The sequence below is a fragment of the Lepidochelys kempii genome, chromosome 6 (genome assembly GCF_965140285.1).
Source record: "Lepidochelys kempii isolate rLepKem1 chromosome 6, rLepKem1.hap1, whole genome shotgun sequence".
In the NCBI taxonomy this organism is placed as follows: Eukaryota; Metazoa; Chordata; order Testudines; family Cheloniidae; genus Lepidochelys; species Lepidochelys kempii.
In genome coordinates, this window is record NC_136385.1 from 73450369 (window position 1) to 73478022 (window position 27654).

General features: G+C 43.9%; 1 protein-coding gene and 1 long non-coding RNA gene across 2 annotated transcripts in view; one reads left to right on the top strand and one right to left on the bottom strand.

The window, feature by feature from the left end:
• Window positions 1-19906, top strand: LOC140913074 (uncharacterized). Its single transcript, XR_012159463.1, has 5 exons — window positions 1-916; window positions 9345-9482; window positions 9834-9882; window positions 10810-10921; window positions 19744-19906. It is a non-coding gene; the product is annotated as an uncharacterized LOC140913074 (long non-coding RNA).
• RAD51 (RAD51 recombinase) overlaps window positions 15528-27654 on the bottom strand; it is a 17890-nt gene continuing 5763 nt past the window's right edge. The window contains exons 5-10 of the mRNA XM_073348767.2: window positions 27276-27367; window positions 24518-24612; window positions 19412-19525; window positions 17702-17831; window positions 17291-17412; window positions 15528-16957 (exon numbers count right to left, since the gene is read on the bottom strand). Of these exons, the coding sequence (XP_073204868.1) occupies window positions 16834-16957; window positions 17291-17412; window positions 17702-17831; window positions 19412-19525; window positions 24518-24612; window positions 27276-27367 (677 nt within the window). The 3' untranslated portion in view covers window positions 15528-16833. The remainder of the gene's footprint in view (window positions 16958-17290; window positions 17413-17701; window positions 17832-19411; window positions 19526-24517; window positions 24613-27275; window positions 27368-27654) is intronic.

Consider the following 27654-nt stretch of genomic DNA (forward strand, 5'->3'; position numbering starts at 1 on the left):
CCTAATATTAACGTGATGCATTTATTCCACGTTCTGTTGGTCATACTTTGCATTTCATGTTGCACAGATCCATAGATCAGAACCATAATTAGCCTCTCCACACGGATCTCCCCATGCCCAAAGGAACAGGGGTCAGCCATGTCCATGGTACCTCCCCTCTGCCCCCACTGATGTGGTCTCTATGGTCTCTCCGCCCCTTTCCCCCTTCGCATTACTGCATCCAGAATGCTCTATGCTCTCTGTGCTTCAAAGGAGTAGGAATACCTAGGAGAACGTGTGCTTTCCTGCCCTCTGCAAACCAGAATGCTGGATTCCACTCACATCCATCTCTCTGCTCCAGGCTGCTGGGCAGATCTCTCTGAACTTAGGCAGACTTACACTCAGGTCTATCTTCCTGCAACTCAGATGCCAGTTGTGCACATTTTCCCCCACATCAATTGAGTGAGCAAGATGGCTTTATGATTACTTTAAATGGGCTGCATACGAAGACATTTGAAATGTAGTGGCCTGTGGTTCTCTAACACAGTAATGTCCAAACACCTTGCAGATAAGGAAGAATCTCCCAAGGGAAATAGGGGAAGCCCTCTTAATTGATGGATTTAACACCAGGCTGATTAAAATGCTAACAAATATACAACGGGGAACGCTCCTGGACTGGAAGGGGCGAACTAGAAGATCTAATAGGGCTTTGCCATTGCTAGGCTCTGTGACTCTCAGTAGAAGTCACTATAGGCGAATGCTGGAGCTCCAGGCCCTTGCTGTAGGAGTAAAACTGTGAGTGCAGTTGTGTGTTTTGTTCTCACTCTCTTTTTTTTTTTATTCTCTTCCTGCAGGTCTCTCTTTTCCCCCTTCCTGTTACAGACATACAGTTCTCTGTCATACAGCCAGGATCATAACTGAACTGTGTCACTGGATGGTTAGTATTCCGTGATTCTTTTGACTCTCTTCTGGAAAGATTTTCTGCTCCACCGGTGACCCAAACGGCAGCTGACATTTAACAAGCTAGGAACACAGAAGGCTCAGGTAGAGATTGGGGGATTTTCTTGACCTTTTTGCCAACAACTTACGCAGAGGTGGCGACTGAGGTGGGCATCCCCATCTACTATATGCCAGGGGGTGATGGTTTCAGTGAGGACTCTTTCCTCGCCAGGTACTTTCTAACAGGATATCTCGTCCCTGCAATTGCTTCTTGAGTTCCAGGTCCTCTGGAGTCTCATATTTTTTTAGCCATATTCTCCTCCCTTTTTCCTAAACCCTTTTTGTCTCTCTCATTTATTTAAACTCCTGGGGCCAAATCCATTCCTAATGTAACCCCCCGGAGGTCCATGGAGTTCCAGCAGAATGCAATCTGCCTGATCTCTTGTGTTCATACACATGGCTGCTGGTGTAAACCTGCATGTTTATAATAATGCCATCTCTTTTGGGCCAGACTGTGAAATCTCAGTGCCCGTGGGTGAGCCGTTAGTCCCATGAAAGTGTCAGTAACAGCTTTTCACAATATGGCCCTAGGCATTGTTGATTATTATTTTTAGTATTTATTATTGTGTGGTGTTTGAGCTGTTGGGATTTTGTGTCTTTGGTGGGCGTCCTGGGTATTCTGTTAACTATTGCAGTGCTCTTGATGTGCTTTGGAGAGAGGGCACTGAATAATGGATTTATGATAACTATTTTTATTGTTGGTATCACATTCATATGCCAGCAGACATACATTTAAACACACATCCATGGTCACGCACCCAGGCTTGTTTATATACCACCAGAGAAATACAGTGCGCTCATGTTGGAAACACGTGTGTCAAATTCTCTACTGGCTTGACTCCCTCGACTCTAGTGGGAACAAAGAATGGTGAAACCTGCAGTAGGGAATATCTGAACTATTGGTGTACCTTTTAGGCTTGTCATTTTCTTACTGACTGTAAAGTCAAATCTGTACTAAAAGGGCTGTTGAAGAGAATGGTGACATCTTTGTGAGTGCCACAGGTGACTCTCAAAGTGGTTCAGAGAACAAGTCCTTATCTGCCTATATCTCACATGCAGTTACATAAGAGCATAAGAGTGGCTATACTGGGTCAGACCAAAGGCGACCAATGCCAGGTGATTTAGAGGGAATGTACAGAACAGAGCAATTATTGAGTGATCCATCCCGTCGCCCATTCCCACCTTCTGCCAGTCAGAGGTTTAGGGACACCCAGAGCATGGGTTTGCATCCCTGACCATCCAGGAACTTACCTTACTGTTTCTGAACCCAGTTATACTTTTGGCCTTCATAACAGTCTCTGGCAATGCGTTCCTCTGGCTGATTGTGCGTTGTGTGAAGTAGTACTTCCTTTTGTTTGTTTTAAACTAGTTGCCTATTAATTTAATTTGGTGACCCCCCAGCTCTTGTGTTATGAGAAGGGGTAAATAACACTTCCTATTCACTTTCTCCGCACCAGTCATGGTTCTATAGACCTATGTTATATCCCTGGTTAGTCATGTATTTTTTCAGCTGAACGGTCCATTTTTTTAAAAATCTCTCCTCATACGGAAGCTGTTCCATACCTCTCATCATTTTGTTGCCCTTCTCTGCACCTGTTCCAATTCTAGTATCTCTTTCTGAGATAGGGTGACCAGAACTGCAGGCAGCATTGACACTGTGGGCATGCCAGGGATTTATACAGTGGTATTATGATATTTTCGGTCTTATTATCTATCCATGTCCTAATGGTTCCTAACATTCTGTTAGCTTTTTTGTCTGCTGCTGCATGTTGAGCAGATGTTTGCAGAAAACTACTGCTTTTAGAGTTTTTCTGCTACTTGGTTCTGTTTAAAATAGGTATGTGAACCAGTTCTGGTCCAACAGTCAACCTAAACCTTCACCCAAAACTTGATCCCAGATCTTGAAGCTCTTAAAAGTTGTATTTGTATAAAAAGCCCCAAAACCAAAGGCACCAGGAAAGCACAAAAGGCTGCTGTTCTGTTTCTGATCCAGACAAACACAGAAAGCACTGAAAATCAGGTGAAAGTCTGATCTGTTCAGATTGATAGCCACAAGCAGTCCAAATAAGTTTACTTAAGGTCTGGATAACAGGACGGGAAGGAGTGGGGTAGGCTGGGATGGGAACATGGAGGATTTACTTCTGTTATATGATACACCGTTTGAAAAATGGAAGGAAAGGGTGAATTGGAAGCTGCTCCTGAGTGCAGTAATCTACAGAGATGGATTTATAGGGATTTTCTGGGCTTCAGAAACTCAGCTAGCCTATAAAGAGAGGCCAGCATGCATGAGGATGATTAGAAAGCATAAAATAACAGAGGGGGAAAAAGGGAAAGTACTAACTGTTCGTAGCTGGGCCTTCGGTGAGTGTGGTGTTAAGGTATTTCTCTGAGCAGGACAGTGAAAATAAAACGAGAAAACAGCTGAGTATAAGAGATGGTAAAGAGCTGATGCATCCTAGTCTTTCCCTCACCAGAGCAGGTTTGTTCTTACAGTGCATTTTCTGGTGTTCTTGCTAGTCCCATTTTCAATGTCCAAAGCAATCGGGCTGCCCCAACTTCCTGCCCTAGATGAATCATCTCACTGTCAGGAAACTTTCCGGCTATTCAGCCTAAATTTACCTTTTCTTAATTGCAGCCTATTACTTCTACTTATAGCCCCTTGGAGATCCCTAAATATTTTTTCCTGCTCCTGTGGGACAAGCCAATCAAGGATAAAATACTTGTTATATTGTGTGCTACAGTTTGAAGGAAGATCACTCCAGCCCCTCCATCCCACTAGGAGACTAAATATGGCTTAGATTATTCAGGCTGAATACTTAGACTTCAGGAAGCCGTTCATGCATTTCTAGCCAGCTTGGCTTCATGCAAAGTTGCTGTCACTAATTAATCAAAGAGAGATTCCAGTCATGTTCTCTGCTCTGGAATCAGGCTGCTTTGGCCTGACATATCCATGAAAAAAACAAGGCGCTGTTCTCCCCCCCTCACATTCCCTCCTCCCCAGAAAAGCAAGAAAAGGTCCTTCTGCCTAATTTAGCGATACCAGACATCCCGATTTTATTGGGCCCATCCCGATATTAGGGACTTTGTCTTATATAAACAACTATGCCCTCTTACCCCCGAAAAAAAAAGTGTCCTGATTTTTCGCATTTGCTATCTGGTCACCCTAGCCTAAATTGAATTCAGGTATAATGCAAGGAAACGCAAATATAGTAGGTGAGCAATAAAATGTGGTAGCGGCTACTCTACTTTCATTACAGCAAGCTGGTACTTAAACTTGATTGCCAAATCTTCGCTCTATCCCTTTTGTAACCCAAACTGACAATGTTTTACATCTCAGGTGACTCCTTTTCCCTCTTGTTTCCTGGTATTACTCCTGTGGCTGAGGGGAGATGCTGGTTGCTATTGCTTTAGGTACAGTGCTCAGCTAGTTATGAATTGTGCCAGCCCAAATCGGTCATAAAATCCATGTCAGTGCTGGGGAGTCCTTAGGTTTAGTTAGAGGACTTACCCTTCTCAAGTTTTCTTTTGTGCTCATTCCCTCTGGGGTTCGCTTGATTGATAAGCAGCACTGTAAGCCAAGCTCTCAGAGATGTGTCAAGAGTGAGGTGGGGAGACTGAATTCTTTGACCCTCTGATTAAAAAAGGGTAGGAAATGAAAGCTTGGGTCTCCTGTCACATTCTTTTTTGCACAGATTTAACTTCTTTGACTTGATGGGCATGACACCTGATTTACACAAGGCTGTGTGACGGGAGACTCATGCCCTGTGCTTGGAAACCATGTTTAAACTCAGTTTAAAGCCCTGTAGCCTATTAGTCTGCAGGAATGGTTTCTAGCCCTGTTAAAAGTTGGCACTATGGACAGACTGTAACTGTGCCCCCATAATCATCTATAGATTTTGGCAGTCCAGAGTTTCAAAGGAGTTAGGGCATCATGATTAGGGCCCTACCAAATTCATGGTCCATTTTGGTCAATTTCATGGCCATAGGCTTTTAAAAATAGTCAATTTCATGGTTTCAGATATTTACATCTTAAATTTCACAGTGTTATAACTATAGGGGACCCCACCCAAAAGAGGGCTGTGGGGGGGTGGGATGCAGTATTGCCACCCCTACATCTGCACTGCTGCTGATGGAGGCGCTGCCTTCAGAGCTGAGCAGCCAGGGAGCAGCAGGCAGTGCAGATGAGAAGGGTCCATGGTATGGGGGAGGATCACTTTTTGGGCAGGGGCAGGGCCAGCCTTACAGGTGAGTGATTGCCCAGGGTCCTGTGGTTCTCCTCCCCGCCCCCACAGCCAGCCCAAGGCCTCTTTAACCCCCCGAGTGCTGGGCCCGGAGCTGAGGAGGGTAGAAGTGTGATGGGGTGGCACTCCAGGGAATAGTCGCAGAGTTTCTTGCAGCCAAGGGAGGTTCCCAGAGAGCAGCCCCTGCAGGAGAAGAGGAAATCCCATCCCTCCCGAACCCTGCCAGGACTAGCAGCTGGAGCCCAGCACATGGTAGGAGCCCTAGCTGGGGGGCTCCTAGTCCTGCCCCTTCCCTGCAGATTTCACAGTGGAGACCAGATTTCACGGTCTATGATGCATTTTTCACAGCATGAATTTGGTAGGTCCCTACTCGTGATTAAGTCCCCTCTATGGAGCTGAATTGGAATTAATTTGCAAACTGGATACAAGTAACTTAGGCTTGAATAAAGACTGGGAGTGGATGGGCCATTACACAAAGTAAAACTATTTCCCCATGTTTATTCCCCTCCCCCACCCCCCACTGTTCCTCAGATGTTCTTGTCAATTGCTGGAAATGGCCCACCTTGATTATCACTACAAAAGGTCACACACACACACACACACACACACACACACCCCGCTCCCCTGTTGGTAATAGCTCACCTTAAGTGATCACTCTGGTTAGTGTGTATGGTAACACCCATTGTTTCATGTTCTCTGTGTATATAAATCTCCCCACTGTATTTTCCACTGAATACATCCGATGAAGTGAGCTGTAGCTCACGAAAGCTTATGCTCAAATACATTTGTTAGTCTCTAAGGTGCCACAAGTACTCCTTTTCAGCAAGCCCTTCTGTAACCCAGTGTAGCTGGAACTATGTTTAAACACAACCTCCAGACGCAGCTCACGGCCCAGGCTTGAAAGGACCTGTGTTTCATCCGCAGAGCTCAGAATGCTCCAGCCTCGCACTCTGACCTGTGAACTTCAGCCAGCATTGGGAGGCAGTGGTGTTTCACAGGAAGAAATTCATCCTCCTGACTCTAGACAGTGTCTCCTATACCTGCTAGAGTAAGACGACCTCACTGGTGCATCCAGGGATGTTACCCACAGCCCGATGGGCTTTTCTTCCCCTAATTAAATCTGAGGAGAAGTGGGGGGTCGGGGGGAGGGTGTTTGGCAGAGAGAGGGAGTTGTCAGCATGTCCTGCCAGTGAAAAGAAGGGACTGAAATGAAAAAGTTCCTTCTGGCATGCGTAATCAAAAACTAATCACTGCTGTGTATAACTCGCTGTTGTTTCTGTGCAAGTGTGAGCCAGGGGAGTGCAGGCTGCTTGGCTAAAGGACAGAGCCCCCGCCCCCAACTGTCTCACACTGGGGGTGTGGGGGGAGGGAAGTGTGTGGAGGGGAGGATTAATCCACTGTCGCTGTGGATTAATGCTGACAGGAGGGCTGGACTGCAACAAGATAGATGACAGGGTTACACGGCAATGCGTGAGAACCCTGCCCCTTTTAAGCGAGCTCTGTTTTCCTTGCGTGACTGCTTTCCTTCTCTCTTCCAGCCAGCTTCCACCTTGTGACCGGCTCTCTTAACTCATTCTTTTCTGTCCATGGGAGGGAGAGTGCAGAAACTGGAGGAGTCAGGGGGCAGGAGGGGAAATCTGGCCCAGGGTTTAGAAGTGAAACAAGATGCGAGAAGCCTGCTTTGTTCAGAGGGCAGCTTCTTTTACAAGAGTGGTTTGGTACGTTAGCACTGGAAGGGAGCACAAACTCCCCGCTCCTACCTTCCAGCTGCACAGCGCTCTCAGAGAGCAGGAGCTCCCATGATCTCAGCAATCAATCAGTAGCCTGATAGATCAGTTCATTAGGGTGACCATTTTACCCAATGAGAAAACGGGACATCCGGAGGGGCCCTTCTCCCCCGATGCTGTTGCCAGTCGCTGGAACCTGCAGGGCCCCCCTCAGGAGGCTTATGCCCATGGCTGGAATCATGTGCAGGGCCCCCACATGCTGGAATGTTGCCTCCCCCTAGCCCTGCCTCCCCACCTGCGGGGGGCTGGCATCTCCGCTCAACCCTTCCTGCACCGCACCTGACTCTTCTGACAAAAGTGGGCATTTGTCCAGTTTGCTCTTGCTAACTGATCAAGTCAGCAGGAGCAAACTGGACAAATGCCTCCTTTTGGGGGGGGTGGGGGAGAGTGGGGTCAGCTGGGACAGGGCTTAAAAAAAGGGACTGTCCCAGCCACAACCAGACATACATTCACCCTAGTTCACGTACCCACACTGCTAATGGTAGCAATTCAGCACTCAGGCTTTTATCCTGTCACTGTAAATACAAACCAGCTGTACAGAACGTGGTCTGCTGCTACTCCCTGCTCTGCTAAGGTCTTCCCCTTCAAAGGTCCAGTGTACGTCTAGCTTTCACCTTAAAAATCCCCAGTGTGCTCCTTCTAAGTAAGTCCCCAAGCCCAGCTCTGCTCCTGTTGGGGCAGTCTCTCACAGGCACCCCCAAACTCCCCTCCCCCATCACTTCCCCTGTGGCCACTCTTCAGACTGGCTCTCCCCTGAGCCCTCTACAGGGCCCCTGGCTCACTCTTCCCTCCACAGTAACCCCACCCTCACTCCCCCGTCCACCAGCGTGAAGCAAGCTGTGGGGGCAGTACAGTACGTGAGGAATCAAATGATTGTTGTTCCACTTCCTGCTTGAAACCTTCAGGATTTGACAAATATTAGAAAAGAGCTGCTGTGGTGGGAGTTTTTGTTTAAGATGGATATTTGTTTTAAAAGAGGTGGACTAATGCAGTCACAATGGATAAATAGCTCTGCTGGGAACACAGCAAAGTTTCTCAGAGTACAGGACGAATAAAGCAGATACATACCAACAGTTGCGGCCATGGGGCTTTCAGAGTGGTAGTAGCTAAATGCTGCTACTGGCTGAAGGCTGGTGTGGGCTTGTACTCTGATGTGATTTGGTTGTCTCAATCCCGTTCCTAGTGGACAAGTGAGCATATCAGATTGGTAAAACCAATACCAGTCTCCACAAAGAGGTAATAGAGCACATAGGTAGAACAACCTTACCTCCTCCAAGTTCATCCCCCACATCCATGCTAGGTCTGTTCCTTGGACAACTAAAGGATTTTGTCTCCAGGGCCAGCAGTCTGCTGACTTTCAAGAGTACTAAATTCACTCAGTTTTTTTAAGGATTACATTAAATGTAGAAAAAAGAGAGCCCTAAACATTAGTAACTACTTATGGGAGAATCTGGGACATGTTGCGATGGACTCCTGTTAACACAGGAATTTTGGTCACTGCCAAACTGGGATGGATTGGAACCTGTGATAGACAGGCTGTTTCTCACCACTAACTAACTGTCTAAGGCTATGTCTACACTGGCACTTTTGTCGCTGAACGACAAAAAGTTTAGCAATGAAAAGTGCTGGTGAGGATAGCGCTTTGTCGGCAGGAGCCGCGCTCCTGGCGATGAAGCTACCAACCCTCATTGGGGGTGGTTTTATTTTGTCACCAGGAGAGCTCTCTCCTGGTGATAGAGAACGGCCATGCAGCGCACATTACAACGGTGTGGCCACAGCGGCACGGCCGTGGCATTGTACAGTGCACTGTGTCATCATAGCCTAATTCATCAAATCTTCCAGGACTGATGGAGCTTTGTAACACTAATGCATTCTTTCCTTCCCCAGCAAACTGCTGCCCAGTTCAGAGAGTGGCACTCCAACACTCAGAATGGGGGCAGGGGGGCAGAGAAAGAACACTATGAAATATTAAACACGCTCATCCACCTCTCATTGTATAAAATATAAACGTATAAATGTCTTCACATAGCACCCTAGATGTACACAGCCTTGTAAAACAGCTAAATAGCACCCAACAAAAACTAGAACAGCTGCTCCAAAACACTTACAGGGGGAAAGTATGAGGACAGGCTTAACTATTCAAAAGGGGCCTGGAATTTTAGGTACCTTAAAAAAAAAATTTGATATCTGGGGCCTAAGTTCCTGAGCAGCAGCAACTTCTTCTGAAGTAAATGGGAACTGAGGATGACACCACTAACAAACAGCTGCCTGCCTACCAAGCAGTGAGTTGTATTCACATGCAACGTGCTAATGCTGAAAATGTTTCCTTTGTTTTCAGACAGGCAGTGTGTCATGCCATTCCAGGCCAGGCTGCAGTTCTGGTGGGATGAGATCTGTTGCTACACCAGAAACCTTAGACACTACCTCACTAGCCAAATAAGAACTTCTCTGGGCACTGGAAAACACTGGGAAAGAGGTAAACCCTTAGAACGTCAGCACTAGCCGGTCTGTGAGCTAAATGAATGCTCAGGATGATGTGTGTAGAGGTACAGTCTCCAGAAGGATCATCTTTTCAATAGTAACATAAAAAGAGTAGTGTAATCCAAGGCATAGATGATTATTGAGAATAGCTATCATAAACCTAGAGAAAATAACTTTCTGCAATGTACTATACATGATATTTTAACCAGGGTGCCCCCAGCTCTGCATCCCTTTTAGCTGAAGATATTTTTGTGTTTACTTTTGCTCTACAGTGGGGCCATCAATTTAACTTCAGCCTCAGTGTTATGTCAGTTACATTTGTTTTCTTCCCTCTCAAAAATTGCAGATGCTACAAAAAACTATAAGGAAGAATTACTCAGCTGTAGAGCTATCAGGTAATAATTACTTTGTATTTCAGTTAGTATCTTTCATTCAAGGAGCTCGGTGGTCTCCACAGATTAATCAACTAAGCTTCAAATGATATGTGAGAGATAGATGAAGGGGGTCTCTATATAGCCCTTACCTACCGGTGCATGCAGTCTCAAGGAAGAAACATGGAATCAGTTGAACGGTAGAGGACAAACTTATAGAACAGTTTAGGGCAGGGAATGAAGAATAATGTAGCCAGTTATCACTGTGGGGGGAATTTAGATAATCAACATCCTGCTTATCTCAATAGGACACACTTTCTCTTAGAAAAAAGAAAAGGAGGACTTGTGGCACCTTAGAGTCTAACCAATTTATTTGAGCATAAGCTTTCGTGAGCTACAGCTCACTTCATCGGATGCATTCAGAGCGGATGCATTCAGTGGATTCCACTGAATGCATCCGATGAAGCGAGCTGTAGCTCACGAAAGCTTATGCTCAGATAAATTGGTTAGTCTCTAAGGTGCCACAAGTCCTCCTTTTCTTTTTGCGGATACAGACTAACACGGCTGCTACTCTGAAAACTTTCTCTTAGGTGATTGAATGCCAATAGTTGTTACTGAAAACAAGGAAAAGATTGGTGGCAATCCATGGGGCTTCAAAGCCCAAAGTTCACTGTAATAATTAAACTATCTTCCCCTATTCAACTAAATAAAAGAGATTCTAGAGACTAAAGCTAATGGAAATACTGAAGCCGATTGCGAGGGGGGAACAGAACAGATAACGCATGGTCCTGTTGGTAGCTACAATTGTATCCCCTTCCTGTAACTATCAGCCATACAATCTCTCCACTAGCACCAACAGCCAGTGTTTTACCACTGGTAGCAATGACCATTATATTATAGACCCTGTAGTACTCAAAGGAGACAGCTTTTTTTTTTTTTTTTTTTTTAAAGGTTAATAGTGGATATTAAACTCGACGACACAAACTGCACTTGAATGAGAAGACAAGCAAGCATCCAGAGTTATCCCTTGTGGATGAGACTGATGCTTCAACTGCAGATTCTGGTGAGGAAACCTAGGCATGAGCAACGTTGAAATGAGATAACACAGGGGTTCTCAAACTTCATTGCACTGCAACCCCCTTCTGACAACAAACATTACTACGTGACCTCAGGAGGGGGGACCTGAGCCTGCCCGAGCCCCACCACCCGGGGTAAAGGGGCCCAAAGCCAAAGGGCTTCAGCCCCAGGCAGGAGGCCAGTAACCTGCACCCCGATGCCCCAAGCTGAAACCCTTTGGCTTTGGCCCTGGGGCCCAGTGAGTCTAAGCCAGTCTTGACAACCCCATTAAAATGGGGTTGTGACCTACTTTGGGGTCCTGACCCAGTTTGAGAATTGCTGAGATAACACAAACCATGTGCAGAAATGCTTCTGTTTTCCTTCTGAATTCTGACCTTTAACAAAGATCCCCTCCAGAGGCAAGTTCTGTTGTCCCACAGTGGGTTTGTATATTTGCAAAGCTAACAAAGAGGGATAACTGGAGCCATTGAGTAGTGCTTTCTTTACGCTTGCACCAGCATGTCTACATCTGGAAAAATTTAGCATATGCTTCTGAAGCTGGCTAGTTAGGAAAACTTTACTGACCACACACAATGGAATAAACTCAGCCAGCTATCTGCCCACAAAGTAAGATGCAGCAAGTTATGAGCTGTAACTGTTTTCTTATGAGAGAACACTGAAATATTTCTCAACAGCATGACACTATGTGCTATTCTTCCAACTGTGAGCCTAGTTCAATTCCTCAGGCCCCATGGTTTCTGCATTTCACATTTGAATCATGCCACTTTTCAATTTGTGTACAAAATGCAAATTATGTAGCCAATAGTGTTGCCAGTTTTCCTGGAGATGCAGAGCAGATGTGTCATTCCCCAGAGGACTGGCAGCTGGACTTTCGTGACTGGTAACTAACCAGTGCTGAAACCACTATGGGGTTGGTCCAGGCAGCAGGATATATTACAGTCTACCATACCGCAGTCAATGGCCCTCAGGGGGGAAAAGAAAAAGCAAAATATCACACTCTGGGCATGTATAGCTTTTAATTAATCCAAATACTTCAGCCCCCTGGTTTCCCCTACCAATACTTCTAAGAACACAGATTGTCATGCACTGTGAAACTTTCAGTTCAACAATAATCCTTTCAAATTAGTCATGTCTAGACTCCAATTTAGGTACTTAGCAAAATGGTCTTGAACAGTGTGGTCTGTGTAAAAAGAGCAGCTCTCTGAATTTATAACCACCCTGTTGACTAATCACATCCCAGTGCTCTCAAGGACACCTTTTTTTTTTTTGTGGAAGTGTCAAGGAAAGTGCTATAAGGGGACACTAGGAAGAGTGTTTACAGGAAAAGCAGTATTAGCTGTGCTCCCCTGAGATCAAGGGATATGTTGATGACAGGCTTATTTTTAAGTATTTAACATGTTTCAAAGAGGATTATTACTTCAACATACAAATCACTGCTGTGTGATGAGCACTATCAGCCTTCATGGGGAAATGCCTAGCTGGCCAGCTCTATGGATAAAACAAAAGTTACATTAGGCAAAATTTCCTAAGTACTTTAGGAGCCTAAATCCCACGGACTTTCAATAGGTTTAGGCTTTAAGTAACTTAGGTGCTTTTGAAAATTTTACCTCTGTTCCCCCCTAATTGCTTAGCTCGAAGTCTTGCAACTACATCTAGACAGCTCTTAGTGTGGAAACCAGAGTTTTTATGGAGGGCAATTTGATACCAATACAGGTAAGAACTTCAGGAGTAATTGCAGTTGTGCAAAAGACCAAATATTAGAGATAGAAATAGAGGGGAAAAAATGGATTAGTAGCATCAGTTTAATTTTATGGAGCTAACATACAGGGAGATCCAAATAGAGACTATAACTAAATTATCAGATGCTGTCAAAGCACAGCAGAAGCAACACAATACATAATAGGATGAGAGTGGAAATGGAACTTTCACATTTCAGTGCTGCTGAAGGCTGAATAAAGCTAACCTTGTTCTCTGCAAATTCAGGAGTAGTTATCTGCTAGAAAAAGATGAGCTGGCATTACTATGCACCAAAAAAGTCTTCATAGACAAGAGAGGCCTTTAAACTCAAACTGCTCTCAGATTAAATCTCAGAAACTAAGCTGTCAAATCTAGCTGCTACTTCGTAGGACACCTGCAATGAAAATCTGTTGTAAAAATGTGCATCTATGCAGGAGACAGAACTTTCCTGGGGGCTGGTCTGAGATTGTGGAATGAATGCCACCAGGAACTAAGGATCATCACAAACCTGACCATCTTCTGTTCCAACTGCAAGGCTCATTGCCTTCTCTGACAAATTTATAGCATACACACAGCATAACCCTACTAAAACAAGACAGTCCACTGCACCTGCTTCTCCCCCTGGGAAGGATTAGAGGATAAATACATGACAGATGTTAGTCATGTTGCTTAATGCCTTACTAGAAGCCACTGATACCAGAGTGATGTGTGATATAAGAACCTAACTAGTGTGTTGGCGATTCAGTAGGTGACATTTCTCTGAGTTAGAATTGAGCTGCTTATCCAGCATGATATGAAGGGGCAGTCTGCTATTGGAGGGTTGGGTTCATATCAAACTTAAAACAGAACTCATGTAGAAATACTAATCCGAGTTTACTGGGTAAATTTCTCTTCAGCTAATTACATTCTGTGTGCAATTACAAACTGAATAATGTTTGTGATTTTCTAAATTATGGTGTAGTATTATGTGTGCTATTTAACAATAGGTGTGTTTTATACTAGATGTGACTGCAACTTTATATATTGTATACAAAAAACTATGTTAACAGAACATTAAAGTTGCAAAGTCAAACACTCAAAAGCTAAGAAATGGCTGAATTAAGGTAGTCTGTGCTGTCTCAGTTCCAGTCTCCTTAACCACCAAAAAGCACATCCTTGACCCAAAGGCTAGCTCCCTGCCACCTTTCAAGGCCCTGCTTAAAGGATCTGGGTGCTAGACTCTCTCAAAGAAAAGGGCAGAGCACAGTATTTTCCTCTAGCCTCATTTTTGAAAATATCCAAACTGTGTTGGCTGAAATTTTACAAAAACAATTCAGCTGAAAGATGACACGCAGTCTGGAAAAATCTGGCAAAATGATAAACTGAAAATGGAGTCTTATAATGGGAAATGTCAGCCTAATAAGAGGAGCTACCATCCCCACCTATAGTGTGTGTTTGCTGAAGTGCTGAGCCTCTTTGTCACTGAAAGGCACCAAACGTAGAGTAGTTTCAGTATTACTGCTAAAAGAAAAGTAGTACTTGTGGCACCTCAGAGACTAACCCACTTATTTGAGCATAAGCTTTCGTGAGCTACAGCTCACTTCATCGGATGTATTCAGTGGAAAATACAGTGGGGAGATTTATATACACAGAGAACATGAAACAATGGGTGTTACTAGAGTGATCACTTAAGGGGAGCTATTACCTGAGCTATTATGAGGGGTTGGGGGGGGGGGGTGGAAGGACAGGACTTTTGTAGTGATAATCAAAGTGGGCCATTTCCAGCAGTTAACAGGAACATCTGAGGAACATTGCGGGGGAGGGGAGGATAAACATGGGGAAATAGTTTTACCTTTGTGTAATGACCCACGCCCAATCTCTATTCAAGCCTAAGTTAATTGTATCCAGTTTGCAAATTAATTCCAATTCAGCAGTCTCTCTTTGGAGTCTGTTTTTGAAGTTTTTTTCTTGAAGTATTGCCACTTTTAGGGTCTGTAATTGAGTGACCAGAGAGATTGAAGTGTTCTCCGACTGGTTTTTGAATGTGTTAATTCTTGACATCTGATTTGTGTCCATTTATTCTTTTACGTAGAGACTGTCCAGTTTGACCAATGTACATGGCAGAGGGGCATTGCTGGCACATGATGGCATATATCACATTGGTGGATGTGCAGGTGAACGAGCTTCTGATAGTGTGGCTGATGTGATTAGGCCCTATGATGGTGTCCCCTGAATAGATATGTGGGCACAGTTGGCAACGTGCTTTGTTGTAAGGATAGGTTTCTGGGTTAGTGGTTCTGGTGTGTGGTTGCTGGTCACTCTCACAGATCTTGGGAGACAGGCCAGTCCTTGCTTACAGACAGCCCCCCAACCTGAAGCAAATACTCACCAGCAACCACACAACAGAATGAGAGACTGCTGAATTGGAATTAATTTGTGAACTGGATACAATTAACTTAGGCTTGAATAGAGACTGGGAATGGATGTCATTACACAAAGTAAAACTATTTCCCCTTGTTTATTCCCCCCTCCTCCACCCCCCCCCCCCGTTCCTCAGACGTTCTTGTCAACTGCTGGAAATGGCCCACCTTGATCATCACTACAAAAAGATTTCCCCCCCGCTCTCCTGCTGGTAATAACTCACCTTAAGTGATCACTCTCCTTACAATGTGTATAACAACACCCATTTTTTCATGTTCTCTATGTATATAAGACTCCCCACTGTATTTTCCACTGAATGCATCCGATGAAGTGAGTTGTAGCTCACCAAAGCTTATGCTCAAATACATTTGTTAGTCTCTAAAGGTGCCACAAGTACTCCTTTTCTTTTTTCAGTATAGGTGCTGGTTCTTACATTATTCCATTGAAGCCAGTCCTAGTGAATAATTGTGCGCTTGTTTTGAATGTAATCAGTACATCAGTTGATATGGCCCCCTCTATATGAAGGAAAAGGAAGGGGGACAGTTTTCTGCCATCAATACAAAGAGAGAGAATAAAAACATCTTAATGTTAGGGAAGGGAAGTATTTGATAAAGACAGTACACAGTTTAGTTTAATAGTCACAGTGAGACTCAATTATATGTTTTCCTCCCTTCTATTCCCCAGAAACAATTATGAAGCCAGGTATGGACAAAGAATGAAACAAGGAGAAACCATTTTCACTGCCAACCATTACTGTTATGACTAACTTTAATCAATCAATCCTAAATCACAATTACCCCTTGTGTAAAAGGATTATTTACATGGCTAAGATCTAATCTCAAAAGCACTCCCAAAAGGGCTCTACAAGCTACTTATCTAGCACAGAGTCACAGTTTGCTTAGCTGTTTCAAGCAGACATGGAGACCCTACCCTTTTTTATCGCTGTGGTTGTGCAAAGGAACCGACAAAGAAAAGTTGTAGTTAGTAATACAGGTTCTGGGAATCAGCGGCACCAGGGCAGACTAATGTACTTTCTACTCATTGGGTCAGCACAAAACGCAGTAGTCTGAACTGGTGGCTGTCTAAATCCCAGAAACCACTAATATAACCAATATTTCATGACTCCTTTATTAAAAACAGATGCTCATTCAGTGCTATTGAGATACAAAAGAAATCCACACAAAAGCAAATTCAAAAACAGAGGATGTTTTCAACAGCCAAAAGAATGGAATTAGTATGTTGTGGTCTTCATTGGAGCTACATGATGCAGCAGTTATTCTTGTACCTGTATCTTGTAATACTAGTCTGTTTTATTTCTCAATTAATCATTCAAATAACTGGGAAAATGTTTAAGTTATCACTCCTCCCATTTGACAAACCCAATAACCTTGCACAGAATTCACAAAAAAAATTACAAATTGTTGCCAAGTGCAGTAACACTACTACTGTGCTACCTCCATTGGCAGCATCCAACTGTAGCAACAGTTGTCAGAACACCTGACAGGGCCATAATTCCCCTAAAGAAACCATGTTAGATTAACATGCAGCTATATCCCCAAGAGAAAAACTCCTCCAACCAGGACTAGCTGCTCCTGATGTGTCCCAAACATATCTGTGTAGTCACACAAATGAGATAGATTCTTCAAGCAGCCTTTCCAGTGGCTGCAGTAGGAGAGTATCAGTAAAAGTTGGCCCTATAGAGAAAGCAGCCTCCTTTGGTCAACAGCCTCATGCTGTTACAAGTGAAATGGAATGGACTCCTCAGTCTTTAGCATCTCCCACTCCATCAACATTAATAGCAAACATAGCTTCAGCCTCAGGAAGGCAAGGAGAGTCATAAATTTTGCATATTCTGGTTTCACCTCGGCCTTTTCTCAGATAGAGCCTGACAAAGAGAAAAACAAAGCAATTTATTCAAATACTGTTGGCTTTCAGTAAGTCAACATTACATTTCTGGTAGCATAAAGCTACAATGCACTGAGGACCACCAAGGTTTTTATGATTGCTGTACCACACTGTTTTAATTTCACCACATTAATTGGAAATAAAAGTCACCTTTCAGTGATCAAAGATGCCCTTAGGTTTTTGAAAAAGATCAGAAAAGCTATTGACTGACAGAAACAGAAAAAAAATCAGAAACATTTATGTGTCTAGTTAATTATGGCTTCATGAAGACTTTGAAGAACAACATGAATGGAATTTAGGAATGTGGTCTTACCTTGTGGTTGAGGCATGTGCTATGATGTTCCCTCCAATAGGCTTTTTGGGATCTGCAGCAAACATGGCAGCTCCATCTACCTGTGCTACCACCTGGTTAGTGATCACAACTGCCACACCAAACTATTAGGAAAGAGGCACAAAATCAAGTTCCATTTCTTTTTCACAGATAGAGCTAGTAAAAGCCAAACTCCCTGGTAACCAGATCTCCTCTGTAGGCACTACTTTCCCATTCTAGAGCTAGTGAGGTCCAATCAACTCTCCTCCCCCAGACTGATATTGGGAGATGTAGGAATATACGGAAAATCCTGTGTATGAAGTAAACTCCAGTAAGAGGAAACATTGCAGAAAGTGGTTACTCAGAGAATGAAATAATACGGGGAATGAAGGAGACAGTCCAGTGACAGTTTACCTCATCTGCAAGTCGAAGTAGCATACGCAAAAATCTGGCCAAATGCATCTGCCTGGCTGACAGCTCACCCCTGCCAGAGTAATCAGTCCTATATAGGGCTGTGGCGCTGTCCACTATCAGCAATGCATACCTAGAGAACATGGCATATGTATTACTTTCAGTGCCTGTCTAGCTCTCATAAGCATTTCAGGGCAGGAGCCATGCCTTCATTTGTCTTTGTACAATGTCCAGCACATTATGGGCATTACTGAAACAAAATCATAAATCAACATAATTGTCCTTCCAACTATCAGGAGCTATATTTTTAAAGAGATACCTCCCTAATACAATAGTTATACAATGTGTAGTGATCTAAAGGCCATACCCATTTCCCCATAATTAAGATGGTGCTAAACTCTTCTCTCCTACCCCTCTCCTCAGCTGTTTCAAGAGTATGAGAGAGGACTGGCACTGGCCATTGCTCCTCAGGGTTGATGTGGCTTAGTGCACACTCTAAGGTGGGGTTTCCTCAAGAACGGTCAGGTTTTCTAGGGAGGAGAACACAGCTGGTACCAACCCAAATACATTTTCAAATGGGGCTGAACTCACCAACCCACTGCTTACTGAACATCAATACCCGTAGCACTGTGCACCTAGCATGTCCCCCGCAGTCCTTTGCTGTGGTGCATGAGGAGGCTGCAGTAGTTTAGGAACTATGACAACTAGCACTACAGTCAAAGCTCGAAGATTCTGGAGCAGGATGGAGTCTCCACAACAGTAGGGCTTAATCCTACAGGGTGCTCAGCACTCTGATCTGTTTCAGCTAACCATTCAAGAATGTAAGTAGCCCATCAACTTCAGTGGAGCTACTCACATGTATCAAAGCTTTTAAGCATGTGCTTTAATGCTTTGATTCATCAGCTCAGAGTGATCAGCACCTTGGAAGGTCAAGCCTTTAATGAACAGTTTTAAATACCTACATCATCAGTTTATTCTTCTCTCCAGTTCAACTACTAATTTTAATTCTAAACTAAAATCCATCACAGCCCTCTGATTATATCACAGTTCTTTAACACTCAACAACATTTGAATTCAATTTCCCCTCTCCTAAAAATTAACGTGAACTGATAGTTAGAACTGCATCTATTGCTAGCACCTATTCTTTGTAATACACTACTCTCCAACCTACCACAGCATGAGTCAGAATCACCCAGAATTTCACCAGCAGTTATGGAACATCTCTTATTTACAAATATTTGCAGTTTCACATGAGGCTCATTGGCTGGATCCCTCTTTTAGTGGGATGACCCACTGTCTCTTCTGAAAAGAATCAAGACTGGTCTCATGATTCTGGGGGGAGGGATAGCTCAGTGGTTTGGGGGGAGGGATAGCTCAGTGGTTTGAGCATTGGCCTGCTAAACCCAGGGTTGTGAGTTCAATCCTTGAGGGGGCCATTTAGGGATCTGGGGCAAAAATTGGGGATTGGTCCTGCTTCAAGCAGGGGGTTGGACTAGATGACCTCCTGAGGTCCCTTCCAACCCTAACCTTCTATGATTCTATGACAGGTATTGTAGAGTGTAGATATGTTTAAAAGTATTTGATTAAAAATTAATTATTTTTAGTATCTGTTTAGCAATTATGCAAGCTACACACTTGTCCTTCATTTTGGGTAACTTTGCAGTATCATCATTTAAGAGTGCACAAGTTATTTCAGTTAGTCAGTTTTGTTACCTTGATTCAGCCATCATAGCAGATGCCTGATACAGGAGCTGGGTCTGATGGTCTGTGTTATATGCTCGAGCATATGCCACATTATCAAGGACATCACTGCCAGATAAGCCATACCTAGAGAAACAAATCAGACGGGAACAACTTGGGAGATTCTGCAACTTTGCCTACAGCAGTTAACTAGCAGGTGTACCTCAAGGCTAGCTTAAACTGACCCAAAACTAGGTAAGGGGGAGAGAGAGAGAGAGATTGAGATTTTTATAGGTAAATAAAAACTGGTGATAAAAAGAGCAATTAACTTGAAAATAAAAGTGATCTCCCCATTGAACTCACAGGATCTTACTGCCTAGAAACAGCAGCCACCCACCACCAACCAGGACACCTCTGCAAAACAAACTTGAGAACAAGAGAATGAAAACACACAAACTACCATCCTGCCATGGAATACGCTAAAGGCAGTGTGGTACTCCAATAAAACATTATGAGACTGAAAAACAATTCATGAACTAATTTGAATTTTATTTGATTATAAATTAAAGAGATATCTATGTAAAGAGTAATAAACTATCCTCTATATGCAATTCTTCTGTCACTGCTCCATTACTAAAGGTTGGAGCCACCTTTATGACTGATTTCTTGCCATTGGGCACATTGATAATGACCCAGAGGTCCCTTAAAATTTAGAGGAGAACAGCTGGTTAAGATACTTCCTTCCACAAAGACAAGAGTGTTGGCCAACAAGCTGGTAGTTGTACCAGTTTGTTGCCCGTCAGCATATTTGGTTTACCAAATATAGTCATGAAAGGCCTACAGACACTGAGTGTATGTTGCATATAGAATGGTAGCTGTGCTGTGTGATTTTACTACAGACATACTATGAAGTCATCCAAAGCAAGTGAAGCAGCTGTGGCTTTCCCCATAACACAGCTCATATGGGGTCTTGGCACAGACCACCCCCACCAGGATCATAGAATATCAGGATTGGAAGGGACCTCAGGAGGCCATCTAGTCCAACCCCCTGCTCAAAGCAGGACCAATCCCCAACTAAATCATCCCAGCCAGGGCTTTGTCAAGCCTGACCTTAAAAACCTCAAAGGAAGGAGATTCCACCATCTCCCCAGGTAATGCATTCCAGTGCTTTACCACCCTCCTAGTGGAAGTTTTTCCCCAATATCCAACCTAAACCTCCCCCACTGCAACTTGAGACCATTACTCCTTGTTCTGTCATCTCCTACCACTGAGGACAGTCTAGGTCCATCCTCTTTGGAACCCCCTTTCAGGTAGTTGAAAGCAGCTATCAAATTCCCCCTCATTCTTCTCTTCTGCAGACTAAACAATCCCAGTTCCCGCAGTTTCTCCTCATAAGTCACGTGTTCCAGTCCCCTAATCATTTTTGTTGCCCTCCGCTGGACGCTTTCCAATTTTTCCACATCCTTCTTGTGGTGTGGGGCCCAAAACTGGACACAGTACTCCCGATGAGGCCTCACCAATGTCGAATAGAGGGGAATGATCACGTCCCTCAATCTGCTGGCAGTGCTCCTACTTATACAGCCCAAAATGCCATTAGCCTTCTTGGCAACAAGGGCACACTGTTGACTCATATCCAGCTTCTTGTCCATTGTAACCCCTAGGTCCTTTTCTGCAGAATTGCTGCCTAGCCATTCATAGATTCATAGATATTTAGGTCAGAAGGGACCATCATGATCATCTAGTCTGACCTCCTGCACAACGCAGGCCACAGAACCCCACCCACCACTCCTAAAAAAGACCTCACACCTATATCTGTGCTATTGAAGTCCTCAAATTGTAGTTTGAAGACCTCAAGGAGCAGAGAATCCTCCAGCAAGTGACCCGTGCCCCATGCTACAGAGGAAGGCGAAAAACCTCCAGGGCCTTCCAATCTGACCTGGAGGAAAATTCCTTCCCGACCCCAAATATGGCGATCAGCTAAACCCTGAGCATATGGGCAAGATTCATCAGCCAGATACTACAGAAAATTCTTTCCCGGGTAACTTGGATCTTACCCCATCTAAAAACCCATCACAGGCCATTGGGCCTATTTACCATGAATATTTAATTACCAAAACCATGTTATCCCATCATACCATCTCCTCCATAAACTTATCGAGTTTAATCTTAAAGCAAGATAGATCTTTTGCCCCCACTACTTCCCTCGGAAGGCTATTCCAAAACTTCACTCCTCTGATGGTTAGAAACCTTCGTCTAATTTCTAATCTAAATTTCCTAGTGGCCAGTTTATATCCATTTGTTCTTGTGTCCACATTGGTACTGAGTTTAAATAATTCCTTTCCCTCTCTGGTATTTATCCCTCTGATATATTTATAGAGAGCAATCATATCTCCCCTCAACCTTCTTTTAGTTAGGCTAAACAAGCCAAGCTCCCTGAGTCTCCTTTCATAAGACAAGTTTTCCATTCCTCGGATCATCCTAGTAGCCCTTCTCTGTACCTGTTCCAGTTTGAATTCATCCTTCTTAAACATGGGAGACCAGAACTGCACACAGTATTCCAGGTGAGGTCTCACCAGTGCCTTATATAACGGTACTAAAACCTCCTTATCCCTACTGGAAATACCTCTCCTGATGCATCCCAAGACGACATTAGCTTTTTTCACAGCCATATCACATTGGCAGCTCATAGTCATCCTATGATCAACCAATACTCCAAGGTCCTTTTCCTCCTCCGTTACTTCTAGTTGATGCGTCCCTAGCTTATAACTAAAATTCTTGTTATTAATCCCTAAATGCATGACCTTACACTTCTCACTATTAAATTTCATCCTATTCCTATTACTCCAGTTTACAAGGTCATCCAGATCCTCCTGTAGGGTATCCCTGTCCTTCTCTAAATTAGCAATACCTCCCAGCTTTGTATCATCTGCAAACTTTATTAGCACACTCCCACTTTTTGTGCCCAGGTCAGTAATAAAAAGATTAAATAAGATTGGTCCCAAAACTGATCCTTGAGGAACTCCACTGGTAACCTCCCTCCAACTTGACAGTTCACCTTTCAGTAAGACCCGTTCGGTCCCTAGTCTGTAGCGGTGCATGGGATTCTTCCCTCTTAAGCACAGGACTCTGCACTTGTCCTTGTTGAACCTCATCAGATTTCTTTTGGCCCAATCCTCTAATTTGTCTAGGTCCCTGTGTATCCTATCCCTACCCTCCAGCGTACCTACCACTCCTCCCAGTTTAGTGTCATCTGCAAAGTTGCTAAGAGTGCAATCCATGCCATCCTTCAGATCATTAATGAAGATATTGAACAAAACCGGCCCGAGGACCGACCCCTGGGGCACTCCGCTTGATACCGGCTGCCAACTAGATATGGAGCCATTGATCACTACCTGTTGAGCCCAACGATCTAGCCAGCTTCCTATTCACCTTATAGTCCATTCATCTAGCCCATACTACTTTAACTTGCTGGCAAGAATACTGTGGGACACCGTATCAAAAGCTTTGCTAAAGTCAAGGAACAACACATCCACTGCTTTTCCCTCATCCACAGAGCCAGTTATCTCGTCATAGAAGGCAATTAGATCAGTCAGGCATAACAGAAGAAATATGCTGAGGAATGAGAAGGGCATAGTGCTGAGGAAGTCTCTGTAATGACAGCCAAGGCCTCTAGAAGGAAACACCCTTGGGCAGTTTGAGAGGGAACAATCACTTACAGATTGATAAACCTTGCCTGTGTGTGTACTAGTTACTCCAGAAGGAAACAAGTAAAGGGCTTTTTTTTAAGACAGGAAATTGGTGCATGGCAGGTTTTTTCCAAAAGCAGACAGCATTCTGACAAACCACAAACCCGAAGCAGGTTAGCCAGAGGAAAGCAGGAAGCCAGCTGAATACTTTTACTGTTAGATCTCTGCAGAACATCTTAACCTGTGTATCCAAATCAAACCAGCCTTTCTGCATGATGCAACAGGCTGCAGGCCAGAAACACAATGTTCATTTTATTGGGAAGTCCAGCTGGCAGGGTGTTTTGGTTAATTAATGCTGCTGATCCCTCTGGTCTAGTGCTGTGATTCTAGTCACTCACAAAGTGGATGAGTTAACTAGATCTGCTAATTATTACAGTACTAGAAGTGTTAGCCTCAGATTTACGGCCAAATTCCAAACCGGGGAGTTACATTCTGCTTCCCTAAAATTCTTCTGCCATTTCAGTTGCATATGATATCTTCACTTACTGTCCTAACCTCTGACATGTCTTTACTCTGTTAAAGTTGCAGCAGTCCAGTGGGAATGATATCAAACAATATACTTGAACCCAGACTAAGTGAAGTTCAGATGTACCCCTTAATGTTTCATTTAAACAGTCACATGTAGTTAGGTGCCACAGACACAGTGCTTTAGTCCTGCAGAGCTCTAAAGCTCCACAGAAGTAGAACTACTTGGCTGTTTCTAATCAGTGGAACCAGCAACTCAGGCTTTATACACTGATAAGGATCCTTGCAGGGACAAGATTTTTGGTGCCTCCCCAAACAGATAATCAGAGCTGTGGCATATATCCAAGTTTGTAAAGCATTTTAGAATCTTCAAATGGAGGTCAACAGTGACCTGGCTGCAGTTTTGAAGAAGGGACAATAGATTTCACAGCTTTTCAGAGATGGTGAACGTTGGCCTACCTTTTCTGACAAGAACCTAGTTCTAATAGGTATCGTGAAGAGGTTTACACATGGGATCCTCTATTGTTTCTACAGTAATATTTGTAGGCTAAGCTTAAAATGAAATCTTTTGCATGTACAGTACTTTAGGCAGAAATGGGTTTACAAGGAACAGCTACTAAAAAGTAAATTAGTGTCATCAGCTGTAATAAAGGCTAATTATTCTTGCTTCTCAATAAAGTCGGAGAACTTGTGTCACAAAATGTGTTTGCCAAAAGCCAACGTATGCGTACTGTTTCAAACTGCTTCTATATAGGTGGACAGTTGTAATGTGGGAAGATCTTGTAGGAACAGTCCTCACAGGCAGCTTCCACTGAAGTATATATAAGGAGTCAAGTTGATGTACAATGGTACTGGACAACTTACTGATGAGGCAATGCATGCATTTGTTTTAACTAGAGTCAGTGAATGTCTAACCATAAGTACACACCTTTCAGCCACAGCAAGCAGACGTTCTGGGCGGAAGGTACCCTCTGTGTCAATGTACATGGCCTTTCCTTCACCACCACCTCGGTCAATGGGAAGCTAATGAGACCAACAAATAAATGTTACTAAACACAGTTTCTAGGTCTCGGAAATTAAAGCCAATTACTGCCTCATACCCTACTGATACTAGTATATTTAGTGATACACCTGGGGACCGTTATGATCATCTAGTCCGACCCCCCGCACAACGCAGGCCACAGAATCTCCCTAGATGGGAATAAGATCATACCACTAACTCCATCTGATCTGGTATCTGACCACCAGCAATGGCCAAAACTGGTTTCTTCAAGACAAGGCCCCTTAAATGCACCCCAATCAATTGTGCTATGCTGTGCATTAGGGGCAGAGGAGGAAATGCCTTCTATACCCCTACAAGCAATGAATCTTCAGATCACAAACTATTTCAGTACCTCACTTATTTTAACTTGCATAACTATAGATGCTATTGCGTTGTGGAGCTGAGAATTAGTGGACTGTGGGAATTTTCCTAAAAGAGAAAGCCTTAAGGCAAGGGTGCATGTGTGACGAACTACTCCATACTTAAGTGATAAAAACGTTTTTTACATCTCTTTACAGAACTTAAAATAACTAAAAAAAACACTTTAATATTAATCAAAAGTTTGTTAGTTTTAAAGGGTGCACCTGGAGAACACATGGCAACACCGGAATGGGATAACTGAAAGCAACAGCAGGGATTCAAGATGTTATGTAACATGCTAATTTGTCAGAAGATTCCCCCTGAGAATATTGCTGATTATTACCTACAGCGTTCTCCACCTAACTACAGATTGCTTAATTACACAATCAGTTTACGCATATAAGAATCAGAGCATGATCGGTGGCAAGTTATTACAGTAGAACCAGTAGGAATACCAGCGTTAGGAACTGACTAGTCAAGGACACACTGCATTTGGAACCGGAAGTATGCAACCAGGCAGCAGCAGAGATTAAAAAAAAAGAAAAAAAAACAAATACAGCACAGTACTGTGTTAAACATAAAGGGAAAGCAGCACTTTTCTTCTACCTAATAAAGTTTCAGAGCTGTATTGAGTCAATAGTCAGCTGTAAACTTCTGGAAGAACCACCATAAGGGTTTGTTCAGAGTTAGGAGCAGCCTCCACTCCCAAGGTGTTTGTAAGGCTGAGGCCCTAGTGTAAAAGTTAGCTACACCAGGGGCCTTTTAAAGATTCACTCTTCAAAGTGAGCTGTAAACGCTGCTCGCTGATGTGTTACAGCTTCTGCCCCTTCACTTCTCCGAAGAGGTTTGGTCCCCCCGCGACCTTTCCCACCAGCGATTAGCAGCTGCAGCACAGTGCAAGGCAACACGTCACTGGGGTATAAAAACATCCCGTTGGGAAACAACACACGTGTCTCACTGGCCAAGGGAACGTGCAAGGCCCTGAGAGGGCTAGACAGTTTCCAGCTCTCTCCATGCCTCCCTCCCTTCGCGCTTGCACCCAGGAGCGGGCGCGCAGCGTGGGGCAGGTCCCGGGCTGTGCGCTCAGCAGACAGCGACTAACCAGGGTTTGTAAAATCAAGCCTCTGACTCCGGTGCCAGCGAGTTAAAATCGGAGGCAAACAAAACAAACCCTCCCACCGCTCGAGCCTGCGGGAACCGGCCGGCGCTGGCAGCCCTCGCCCCGGACTGGCTGGAGGCCCCAGAGCTGGGCGAAGGAGGCGGAGGGGCGTCCCCCGGGCTGGGATCGAGGCGGGCAGGTGGCGCTGCGGGAGGCCGCGGAAGGGAGCTCTCCAATGGGCGGCAGGGCGCAGCGCACCTCAGCCCCGCCCAGCGGAGCAGGGACTCTGGTGCCCACAGAGCCCGCAGGAAACGGCCACTTCGGACGGGGGGGCGGACAACACTACGTCCTAGCCTTCCTCTGTCTGAGAACTAAGCTGGAAAGTGAAAAACCCCACTATAGGAGCCTAATTTTCAAAGTGGTCACATAAGTTAGGGTAGTCAACTCTATACCAAGTGCACAAATCAGCACTAAGGTTCCTAAAACCTGAGCACCCAATAACCAATTTGAACACAAAAATGCTGACTTATGCACCCTAACTTAAGTGGTCAAGTTGAATACTATGCCCTTGTCATAGTATGCATACGAATCTAATTTAAAGACAACCCTCTTATTCAATCTTACGTAACCATTTCCACCTTACACTGATGTACTGTCTGATAACAAGAGCCAATTGAAGCTTGTTGAAAGGACATGAGATGAAGCTTGAGACATGTAAAACACAAGCAGCTGGACAGGGGATGAGTTGGGCCCATGTAAACAGCTTCACCTCCCTTTTCTCAGTTGTTGGCAAGGAGAGAGGTTTTTTGCAGTGTGGTGACCAGGTTAGAGAGAAACCAGAAAGTTTGTTTTCTGTTCCCAAACTTCCTCAAAGAACCAAAGCAAGGCAACAACTAGCTTCCTGAGTACCATTTATTATTTCTGTAGTTCGACTGAACATAATTTGGTTTTTATTTCCATGCTTGATTTCTATCATAGGTTTCTTTTTAAACACATTGAATCTCTACTAAAAAGTTACCCCTACAAGCAGAGTAAGCATGGTACACTAGATCCTAGCAAGTTGCCAATTCAGTCCATGGCGTTGCAAAGTCTGGATGGTTTGAAAGGCACTTTGACTGGCAAGGATTCAGAAACATTTTTTTTCTAAATACATATTTGATTTTAATAAAATGAGCAACCACTCACTTGACAGGTTACTGCCAGAGTGTGACACAACTGTGTCTTCCCAGTGCGGAATTCCCCAAACATCTCAGTTATGGACCCTGTTTCTATTCCCCCTGGAAAACAAAAAACAATCACACTTATATTATCATCATAGGCTATAAATGCACAACGCAAGTAAATAATTTCAGATTTATGGGGATTTGTCTGTCATATTTTTCTGTATCTGCATAGCTTATTTTAGAAGTGATCACTTACATTTCAAAACTCAATTAATTAATTAGTTAACTAACTAGTTATAACAACAGTTCTGGGTACCTGGGTTTGTGCATTTTGTGGATAAGAAGCCCAGATAAAGTTCTTGTGAGAACAGGTTAGTTAAGGGGAATACCATTCTACTTTA